This window comes from Rattus norvegicus, chromosome 16, assembly GCF_021556685.1.
Source record: "Rattus norvegicus strain SHRSP/BbbUtx chromosome 16, alternate assembly SHRSP_T2T, whole genome shotgun sequence".
Taxonomy (NCBI): Eukaryota; Metazoa; Chordata; class Mammalia; order Rodentia; family Muridae; genus Rattus; species Rattus norvegicus.
Window position 1 is genome coordinate 84,861,156 of NC_141549.1, and position 11,213 is coordinate 84,872,368.

At 52.0% G+C, this 11,213-nt stretch overlaps 1 protein-coding gene and 1 long non-coding RNA gene across 18 annotated transcripts in view; one reads left to right on the forward strand and one right to left on the reverse strand.

The window, feature by feature from the left end:
- The window catches only part of Atp11a (ATPase phospholipid transporting 11A), a 109,870-nt gene extending 102,759 nt beyond the window's left edge, over window positions 1-7,111 (reverse strand). For 4 of the 17 annotated variants that reach the window (XM_087588482.1, XM_087588485.1, XM_087588489.1 and 1 more), the window contains exon 1: window positions 6,215-6,728. Coding sequence is in view for 6 of the 17 variants with exons in the window: in NM_001107324.2 (NP_001100794.2) it covers window positions 6,770-6,808 (39 nt within the window). In the remaining 11 variants the exon portion in view is untranslated. Of the gene's footprint in view, window positions 1-2,632; window positions 2,699-6,214; window positions 6,729-6,769 lie in introns of those variants that run through there. The other 13 variants (XM_087588490.1, XM_087588488.1, XM_087588492.1 and 10 more) reach the window with 6 other exon arrangements.
- A 70-nt stretch (window positions 7,112-7,181) lies between these two features.
- LOC102548949 (uncharacterized) lies at window positions 7,182-9,655 on the forward strand. The gene is made up of 2 exons (XR_015640464.1): window positions 7,182-7,417; window positions 7,801-9,655. It is a non-coding gene; the product is annotated as an uncharacterized LOC102548949 (long non-coding RNA).
- Window positions 9,656-11,213: the final 1,558 nt, after the last annotated feature.

The window sequence follows — 11,213 nt, forward strand, 5'->3', positions numbered from 1 at the left end:
CCACTCCACTTTAAAAATGCTGACGGCCAGTTAAGGGACTGACAGCGAAGAGAGTGACTAATGGGCAGTGTTCACAGTGCCAGGTCCACCAGGAGCCCCGGCCACTGAGGCCAGTGCTGGCCACTGACTTCCACATCACTTTCCTCTTCAGGAGGTACAGTGAGAGGGACCTCCCCACTTCAGTCCAGCACTAAAGCTTGGGAGAGAACGAGAGTGCGCGCGCGCGCACACACACACACACACACACACACACACACACACACACACACACACACAGAGGCAGAGAGAGATACAGACCATGTCAGTACAGTAAGAACTTGAAAAGCAACATGCAAACTATTTTACCCTCATCACATGGGGGCCCAAACCAGAAAAGCCTGAATCCTTATCAGTGGGTGAGACACAGGTCACAAGCCAGAGACAGACCAGGTAGCTCAGAATGGACCATACCCGCACTGGTAGCTGTACCCTCCAGCAAGCAGCAGGACCATAAGGAAAGAATACACTCGTATTCTGGGAAAGTCAGGAAGTATGGATTAGTCTAACAGCCTAATCCAGGACTAGGTCCTCTAAGACACAGAACTGGAAAATTCCTTCCAAAGGGTCACAGTTAACTCTGGGGGATTAACTATTTAAACTCCGTGGTTTTTTAAACCAGGTTCTGAGAGGCTGCTGCGCCCCCAGCCCCCAGGCCCTGAACTCCAATGAAATGACAGAAGAAAACTGGAAGCCAGCCCCAAGAGCGCAGTCAGGTGGAGTCAGTGGGGTGGCAGCAGCCCACAGGGAAGCCCAGGACAGTAGCAGAGGCATGAGGGCTGAGAGCTCGGGAACTCGGCTCCAACGGCCAGAGCCTTAGGTCCAGTCTGCCCCACACTCCTGGGACTGCATGCAATGGCTAAGGAAGGAGAACCTAGCCGTGTGCGATTCTGCTGATGGAGATTTAGAGACGTTAGCTGCTGGCTCCAGCTCTTAGCAATGCTCCCTTCAGAACTTCCCTCAGCGCTTGCTCCAACCACGGCTAAGAAGATGGTGCAAGTCAGCCATCAGCGGTCACAGAGCAGCTGTACACAGGCCTCAGCACAGGATCCCTGGCACGAACAGGGAGGTTACCTCCTCCCAAGAAAAGAGAGCAACAGAGACAGGAGGCATCGGTGCTGGGGCCAGGGTGCTAGCAAGGGGAGAAAAGTTCACAAGGCACCTAAGAGTGCATAGGCAAGCAACAAGGCAGGTACCAGGCACCAGACGCTCAGGGCCCCAAGGCCTCTGGCCCCACAGTCTCTGCACTTGACCTTTTCCTCCACACTACCTCCACACTGCTGGGACACACTACCTAGCCCCGACTCAGTCAGTCCCTAAGTCCTCAGGATGCTCCCAATGGGGCCCACTAAACCAGCACTATGGTTTGAATACAACACATCCCCCGGCAAAAGGCTCATGGCTTGGCCCCCAGCTGCTCGTCAGTCAGGAGAGGCAACTAGACTATAATGGCTCTGACCTGATCAATAGATTAACATGGTAATGAATTCAAATACATGGGGTCCCTGGAAGGTACTGGAAAAAGTCAGGTGATTGGGATTGTGCCCTGGAGAGACAAAGATGTACCTGGTCTCTGGGACTCCTGGTTTGGTCTCTGGTTCATTTCCTCTCCCCACTTCTTTCTCTCCTCCCTCGCTTCCTTCCTGGCTACTACCAAGAAGCTAGCCCTTCAACCTTCATGTAATCCCACCATAATGTTCAGTGGACCTTGTTTTCATGGTCTGAAACCGTAAGCTAAAAACGTTTCAACTGTTGTCTGTGACGTCTCCCAGTAATACTGCTTGTGTTGTTTGCCTCTCCATTCTGAGGTGGCTGCCCAAGAATGGGGGTCTCCATCTGACATAAAGTGTGAGTATGTACACTGGAAGATGCTTAGTCAGGGCTGAGGGGTGCCACTGAGGTCAAGAAGATCCTAGGATGAACGCCCCCAAGGAGAGGGATAAGACGAGGTGGGAAGGAGGAGAGTCTGGTCAGCCCCACTTGGTGAGCCATTATAACAACGGGCAAATGAAGACATTGACTATGTGCCACGGGGTAGATGATGTCACCTAAATAGGGGGAGGGTTGGGGAGGGGTCCAGAGTACAACCTACAGAACTGGTCTCTGTCAGAATGGGATCTGTTGTCCCAAACCAGAAAGGAGACCGGGACAGAAACAGCAGAGTTGTGGGCTGTGCATAGGTGTATGCGGTCTGCTTCCTCTCCAAACATCCAGGCAGGTTTTCAGCTGTCCCAGGAAGAGGGAGCGCAGGTCTGTGGAGGAGGAGGAGGAGGACAGCATAGACTCATGGTGTCCACACTGAGGTGTCCCACTTACGGTGCATTGACCACACAAAAGGACCATGTCCTAAACACTGTGGGCTCCTGGGAGTGGGCAGCACTGACAGCCCTTGCTTTACAGACCAGGGAGGTGGAGCCGAATGTGAGTGGGGATCCAAGAGACAGAAGCCTAACCTCCAGAGCTCTGCATCCACCCGGAGTTCCTCAGCCATCAGCATCCCACCCAGGCAAAAATAGTACCTACTCGATCTTGTCATATTTCCAGTGCTGTAAAAATGGCTCTATTGATTTGTGTTACAAATAAATAGTACTCTTACCTGCGTTCAACTTGGTTAGAAGAGCGTCTGTACGTGTGAGACGGAGGGATCTTGCATCCAGCCTGCCTGTGTCAAGCATAAGGCGCAGGCGCCCATGAGCAGCTTGTGTGTTCAGTTTGGAGCACATCCTCAAGCAGAATTCCCCAGTAATGATCACTACACGTGACTGTTAAGGGTCGCGCCACCTCAGCTAATTGTAAACTGAGGACGGTGTTCTCATTTCTAACTTAACGGCTGTAACAATGTAAGCCTTTCTCCCCTGAGTTACTAAATGCAGTCTCTGGCATGAAATAAAAGCATCAGAGGATGGCTTGTTCCTAATGAGCAAACACTCGACAGATAGAGCTCTCCACAGGACAGTGGGAAAGCTTCCGGGCAAGGAATAACAGAAAGGTTATTTATTCAACCTTTAACATTTAACATAAAGGTTACATATACAGCCGAGGCGGTTGCTCAGAAACGTCCAATCAGAGCACACCGGCCTCTGAAGGCAGGCGGACGCCGGACAAACTTGTCTAGCTGCCACCTCATTTAAATGTGTGTTAATTATAAACTTTACAAGTCCACCCTATAGATTGTTACCACTGTTTTGGATATGGACCGTCCATTAGCCTGGGGTTTGATGCCTAAGGAATCACTTATTTCAAATACCAGAAGGCCTTGGTGGTTAAGTGGTTTTTCACTTTGTATCCGGGAATATGGACTCTGGGGGCTGAACAGGAAGATCTGCATCCCCAGAGCTGGATTAGGAGCAGGAAGTCCAGTGAGTTAAGTCTCTCAGAACAGGCAAGCTCACAGTGAACCCTGATGTCCGTGATGCAAACCACTTGGTAATAAAAATGAAGAAGCCAGACGTAGTGGCATACGCCTTTAATCCCAGCACCTGGGAGTCAGAGCCAGACTGATCTGTGTACTGAGTTCTAGGACAACCAGAGTTACATAGTAAAACCCTGTCCAAAAAGAAGGACAGTGAGGAGCAGGAGAAGAGGATGGGGAAGGAGAAGAGGAAGGAGAAGAGGAAGGAGAAGAAGAAGGAGAAGAGGAAGGAGGAGGAGAAAGAGGAGGAAGAGGAAGAGACATGCATGCTTACAAATTTCTAAACTCTGGAGAAGTATAAAGTAAATGCTTGAAGTCCTCAGGAGCCCAAATTGTCTTTTTCTAATATAAAGAAATGCAGGGGCTGGAGAGGTGGCCCAGCGGTTAAGAGGTGCTCTTAGGGCTGGAGAGGTGGCCCAGCGGTTAAGAGGTGCAGCCTGCTGTTCCGGCCATGATGAAGGTGAAGCAAGAAGAGCTCACACTTAAGACCCACCTGGATACAAAGAGAGTTCAAGGCCGGCCTGAGCAACTTAGGGAGAGCCTGTCTCCAGGAAGTGGAAAGGCCTAAGGACATAACTCAGAGGTAGAACACTTGCCTAGCATGTAGGAAGTCCTAGGTCAATCGCCAATTGTCACCAAGAAAGGAAGGGAAAGGGAGGGAAGCCTCAGGCTTTCCAGAGTTTTCTGTCTTGGACAACGAGTGCTGCCTACAAAGCAAATTTTAGAAGGCAGAGGCTCTGACAAGATGTGAAACCTAATAAACGAGGTCCAGCCCCCATCACAGAAACACATCACTCCGACGAGACAAGATGGAGCTTTTGACCGCAGGAATTTGAGAGGAAATCAAATCCCTTCAGCATGAAGCAGGAGAGGAAAGGGGGAGGGCCTCCATGAGGGGCCTGGCTGGGAAGGCTGGCCCTAGATAACCTGTGCAGCTGTCCCTGTTCCATACCTTGCTTTAAATTATTTTATCTTTGCCAAGGTATGAATTATACCCACCACCAATTCCTTCCCCACAACTCTCTCGGGAAAGCCCTGTATGTAGGGAACCGAACCCCACCCCCTTTTCAAAGGTCTTGGGGGTCAAGTAGCTAATTCATTTCATCCCAGCACTGGGAAGTCAGAAGCAAACAGAGGTCTGTGAGGCCAGGACTAGCCTACTGTACATGGTGAGATCCAGGCCAAGCAGAGCCACACTTAGGGAGATTCTCTCAAAAAAAAATGTCTTTGAAGGGTTCCTGAACCCCCCACACTGCTGCTCAGCTGAGCTCTCACTGATAGCTGGGGCTACGGCCTAGAGCTGCAGGAAACCTTCCTTAGCAGTGGGTGCTGGTAAACTTGTTGAGCCTCTAGGATCCAGGCCCCATCCTTACCCCTTTTCTAGACTAAGACACTCAATCTTCACAAGACCTGCAAGGCGCAAGTTGACAAGAGCACTGAGGCAGGACCCTAGGAGCCAGGTACGCCGGGTACGTGGCTACAGATGGAAGGCCTCTTCTAGCCTCTGCGGGAAGACTCTGAAGATGCTTCCTCTCAGAGGGTCCTGAGACCCACACTCCTCACCACACATACCTGAGAGGAAGTGTCACTGGGTCCACACGTGCTCCCTAAAATATTTAAGATGCATGCTGTGATGTAGACTACACACAGCTACTACATGGTTCATGAGCTGTGCACACGGCTATGTGACTGTTCAAGCATGTGTAGTGTGGAGCTAGACTGGGCCTCGCCAAGGCAAGAGTTCTGTTTCATTTACCTGTCTGTACTCACTACTGGAAACTGACCCAGGACAAAATACCTACGACAATGTTCTTCTCCAGGGGCTGACAACTCCATCTTTAGCAACCTCGGGCCTCAGAGGGAGCAGTGGTACTTTTATTGATCTCAGGAATTCTGACTGTGTGAAGGGCAGCAGGCTACAGAGGAAGAGAGGCTCATTTCTGTAGAGTAGGTTGCATAAACCATGAGACGAGAATACCCAATCTCTCTTTCTCCTCTTACTAAAGAACATATAATTTGGCCTCACTTCTTGGAAGATAACCAGAAGACAAGAAAACAAACCATAACTGTTTCGGGGGTGGGGGAGAGTCAAACTAATTCCGTGGCTTAGACTCTAGTTTAAAACCATAGGTAAAAGTGGCTGTGTACGCACAGGAGTGTGGCAGGGAAGTCAAGAGAACACACAGCAAGCAAGGAGGTAAAAAATGAGATGAGAGAGAAAGAATGACATCCCATAACTTACATTCCAGATGGATTATCAAATAATTAAGAGTGGCAAAGTTCGTTAAGGAAAGCCTGCAGCCTAGATCACTTGGAAAGTAAAATCGTATGGCGAAAAGAAACGAACGTGAAATTTTACCTAGATTCAGGAAATGTAAGGCGGCTGAAGGCTTGCCTAAGAACAGTATGGAAGTAAAAGACAGCACCAAGCTTAAAAACAAAACAAAACAAAACAAAAACAAAACCGAGTCCTGTGGCCTTGGGAAGCAGGTGGGTCCACAGAGAGTCTTTACAGGGACCAAGAGGACCACCCCTCCTCCTTTCATTTCATGGAGGAGGGCTGCAGTTTTCTAGTCTCATTCTTACTGGAAAGCCGAAATTGGAAGGAAATTAACCAGAAAAAGAAAAAGAAAAAAAAAAAAACTGGGTAAATTCCCCTTCAGAAAAACCCACATCCAAGGCCAAGTGTCCCGCTCAGAGAAGCCAGAAAGAGCCGGCTCTGGTCCCCTCCGTACCCAGCCCTCTCTCGGCACGCGCTCTTCAAACCTGTGACCACCCGGCGCCAGCTGCGGGACAATAGGTCCTTGTGTCCAGCTGAGGGAAGAGAAGTTGTCCTGGGGCAGAGTCTCTCTCCTCTGTACACACACCCACTTTGCTCCGTCCCGACTGATGGCTGCCATCTCCCTGGTCTCCCCTGGTGAGGCACTCGTCACTAACCGCGCAGCGGCATCCAGGGGAGCCGGGAACTGCGCACTCGGACCTGGCTGGCTACTTTCAGAGACGGCAAACTTCACTTCTGACTCCCCGGTGGAGGCTCCCCGCTTCCCTGCAGCCCGGTACACATGTCTCAGCCGGTCCCCGTCCCCGCGTGGGCCCGCTCCGCGGCAGCTGAGCGCAACCTCCGAGGATGAATGTCCCTCGACCCCGGGATCGACCCGGCTACAACTGCCTTCCGGGTGGGCCCGGGCGAGCGCAGGTAGAGCGCTGCGGGGACCGGTCCGCAGGACGTTCCAGGCCTGAACCCTGACCCCGACCCGACCCGACCCGACCCGGACCCCGACCCCGACCCCGACCCCAGCCCCATCCTAGCGCGCCACTCACGTATCTGCGCACGAGCGTCCTCAATAGGCTGCAGTCCATGGTTGTCGCTCCCGGGTCCGCGAGCCCCTGGGCTGCGGGCGCTAGCGCAGCCGCCCCCCGCCCGGTCACGGCCTGGGCGGCGCGGGGGGCGGCCGCGGCCCCTCCGCGCTCATGCCCCGCCGGCGGCGGCCAAGGGACTCGGCCCGCGCGCAGGCGGCTCGGAGAGGCGGCCCGCGCCCGGCGCTGCTCCGGTCGGGCCGGCGCGGCCTGCGCTCGATACTCCGCGCCTGCTCCTCCCGCGGCCGCCGCGCCTCTGGAGCCGGCTCTGCCCCGCTGCGCCCCGCGCGTCACGGGCGCGTGTGAGCATGCGCGCGCCGCAGCCCCCGCCCCGGCCCCGCGCGCGCCCCGACTCCCTAGCGCGCGCCGCCGCCCTGTTGCTTCCGCCTCCCTGCGGGGCGGGAGGGCGCTGTCATCGCCCCCGCGTGGCTTGTCCGGTGCCGGTTCTCCCCGCAGCTGATTCCTCCCCGTTCACTCCTGTTCTAAAAAGGAAGCCTGGCTGTGGGCCTAGGAGGCGATGGCGGGTGCGGTGGGCCTGGGTCCCTGGGCCTGTGGGTCACACCTCCTGCCTGGGGGTGGACAGAAGACACAGGATCCTCAGGTGGCTACAGGGTGAGGACACTACCATCCCTTTTGGGACTTCCTCCCTGGGAGACCGAACCAAGCATGTCCTGATCCAGCTCTCTGTAGTGACGTGACTCACTACTCTACCTGCTGCTGGGGCCTGATACCTGTCCTACCTTCCAGAACCAGGCCTCTGGCAAGACCCTCCCTCCCCAGGCCTGGGTTTTACCTCATGGTCCAGCGCCCTGTTAAGTGCTTCCTGCTTATATCCTACAACTATTTCACCTCGGCTAGCACCTCCAGTCCCGGAGAAGGTTGTTCTTTACTGCCCAGCTGTGAAGTGGCACGCAGCTGTACAACCTTCCTTACCTCAGGCTCAGCCCTAATCTATCTGATGTTTACTGGTTCTATATCTCTTGCTTTTGCTTCAGATGACTGTAGAACCAGAGACTAGGGATCTGCAGTGGCCGATCAGGAGTACCAGACCCGGGGATTAGGGATGTATTTGAGACCATTGTGACAGGGATTGGAGAAGATCTGGCATTGCTACGGTTTGGATTAGACACGGATGACACCAGCGCCAGTGACTAAACAGACCTCCTGAGACACCACGGTCTTGCTGTCCACCTGAGTTCTACCCAAGTGTCTCACCATGTAACACCAGCTACAGACACCCAGCCAACCTCAGGGCAAAGTGTTTTCTCTCTGGCCTTCCTGGACTTGCTGTGTGAGCCTGGTTAGGTTGATGGCCGGCTCTCAGTGATACTCCTAGCTGTGGTGTAGATTGTTGAGGCCTCTGTGTCTAGGGTCTAGCAGCTGGCCTCTGCGTTGTGGCCATAGTCCTGTGGCCCTCACTGTGCTGTTCATGCATGTGTCTCTGGTGATGCTATCTCTTTCCTACGGTGACTCCGTACTGCTGGGCTAAATTGTAAGCTTCTAGTGGCCAATTACAATTACAGTGGGTATTCCTGGCACAGACCTGTCTCGGGATAAAGCCTTCCTGTCATTAGAGAATGTTCTACTCGGAGGCATGTTTTATTCTTTCCTTCCTTTTTCCTTGTTTGGATTTTTGGGACAGAATCTTCATCCTAGGCTGTCCTCAAACTCCATGCAAACTTCCTGCCTCATCCTCTGAAGTGTTGGGAGTACAGTGAGCCCTCATGTCTATCTTATTCCTCATACAGAGCAACGCACTTTCCTAGTGGTGCTGCAGGAGTGAGGGACTTCATCCTCTGAGCCTTCACCCTTTGTGGCTCCCTCCAGCTGGCACTATTCATTCTAGCGAGTGAGTGTCTGACTTGCTAATGAATACTGAGAGGAACATGCTGGATGTTTAGTGAAGGTTTCCTTGCTCTTAAGAAAGGACGTGGCTTCCCTTTTAAGAATGGATGCCGTTGTCTGGAGGGGATGCCTACTGCTTTGCTCCCTTCAGACACCAGAGGACCAGAGGTGGTAGCCAGAGGAAAGTGTTTATGCTGGGGACAGAAGCATGATTCTGGTGAGAAGATCCTGAAGTGTCATAGACCCATTAACCCACCCTAAACAAAGACTTGGTAAACAGTCAATGCAATACCAAGTTGAGTTGGGTTTTCTATTACCAACAGACGTCAGCATTTTAACTTGGAACCCACGAAAAAGAAGTTAGGACGTGGTTAAAATAACAGAAACTCCAACTCATTCTGGGAACCTGTTAGTCATTGCTGTGTAACAAGCCACTACCCATGCAGGAGGTGCTGAAGCAGGGGAGGGGGGGGGAAGCCAGTGCTGGCCAGTTCTCCCGGGCTTGGCAGGTTGTTCTGCCCTCCCTGGTGTTGGCTGGGAATCTCAAAGCTACTGTATTTTTTTGGAGGCTCTGCCAAGGTAGGAATGTCACCATAGCTCCAGTCACATGTGCAGTGTCCCTGAGATGGGAACTGGGGTTGGGAGAGCAGGCTATTCTTTTCAGATGGCTTCTTACAAGTCAGTGAGCTAGCCTGGGCTTCTTCACACAGCAGTTGGGTTTCTCAAGAGACAAAATGAACATTACAGAACCACTAAAGGCTGCGTTTAGAGGCCCCAAAGTGTTCCCTCTGCCACACTGTTCTGGAGAGAGATCATATGCCCTCTGCCTCCCTCCACAAGGAGCACGAATAAGCCATATTTCCACGAGAGCCTCTGGCCAACACTGCTGCTCTGCTCCAACCAACAGGAGGACATCTTGTTTCCTGTGCCCCGTACAATCCCTTCCAACTCCCTGACCGTTTGTCCGAATTCTTCTTCTTCAGAATAAACTCTCATTTGATCATCTTTCTTTGGTATGTCCCCCTCCCCTCCACCTTTTCAGTCTCTTTTAGTTGCAGGTAATGGCTTCTCCCCTTATAGTCACTCACGTTTAGTGGCACCAGTGAGACCATGGACTCGTTTGCTCACAGCAGCTTGTCTAACCCTCATAGATGGTGATCATGTGGGGAAGTATTTTTTTAGTGATGTTTGCCCTGGACGGCCGCTCTCCGTCCTGAGCACTTTCCGCCAAGCTTTTGAAAGCTGGCAGTTACAGCTACTGAGCCCTGAGCTGGTGAGGAAGGTTTCACTGGGGATGGCTACCGTCATCGATCTTCCACTCTTTGGCACAGCTAGGGATCTTGTATGTACAGGTTCTGGACAAATTGTGAAAAGATTAAATTACACATAGACTGCCACTTCAGCCACTGAGTTTCAGCAGGAAAAGCAAAGGGAGACCGGGAAGCCTTGCCAATGAGAAGAAAAGTTTACAGTCTACAGCAGTCCACTGGGGGCCCTGCGGCTGTGTAACATCAGTGTGGAGCGAGCGCCCAGACTCTGGATCATGCTAGCCAGCCAGGCTCTGCAGCACTTCCCTGGGATGTACCCAGGAGGGAGTAGTGGGTGATACCAGAGTTTATTCATTTATTCTGAGACAGGGTTTTGCCACGTAGCTCAGGGCCTTGCTTAGGGTTTCTACAGATAGGACTAAGCACTCTGACCAAAAATCCAAAAATAACTTGGGGAGGAAAGGGTTCATACTTTCACAGCTCTCAGCTCACACTCTATCATGGATGGAAGCTATAGTCAGGGACTGAAGCAGAGGCCATGGAGGAACACTGCTTACTGGCCTTTTCTTCATGCTTTGCTCAGCCTGCTTTTCTGTACCACACAGTATGGCCTGACCAGAGGTGGCACTGCCCTCCACCCCTCTCCCCCTGCTCCCTAATGGGCTGGGCCCTCCCATCAAGGATCAATCAGGAAAATGCCTGACAGACATGCTCACAGGTCAGTCTCTCAGTTGAGATTCCCTCTTCCCAAGTACCTTTAGATTTGTGTCAAATTGACAAAACAATAAATGAATAAATAGATTAATAAATAAATAAATTAATTAAAAAGCCTAGCACATCGAGGCTAGCCCTAAATTCATGACCCACCTGCCTCTTCCTCCCAAATCTTCCAAGTGTTGAGATTAAAAGTGTACACCATAGCTGGCCATGAAGGTTTATAGTTTTACAAAACCGAGTCATAAATCCAGACAAATTTGAAACACATCTGTAGGCACATCAGAAAGATGGTTACAGCAAGATGGGGGAGCTTTTCTCTATGCCTCAGATGCTATCTGATGTTATACTTAGCTTGGGGGTTGGTGGAAGCTGGTGGTCTGCTAAGTCAATACACTCTGAAAGGTGTTTATTAATCACAGGACATGGCTACAGAAGGCTATTCAGGGGACTAAAGGGCCCTCCACATTCCAACCTCTCCCGATTGCCAGGTCTCATCAGCTGATCCCTGCAGATACAGTCAATCCCTGCAGATATGGCCCACCCAGGAATTCTCCTTGTTGGGCCTCTGAAGTTTTGCC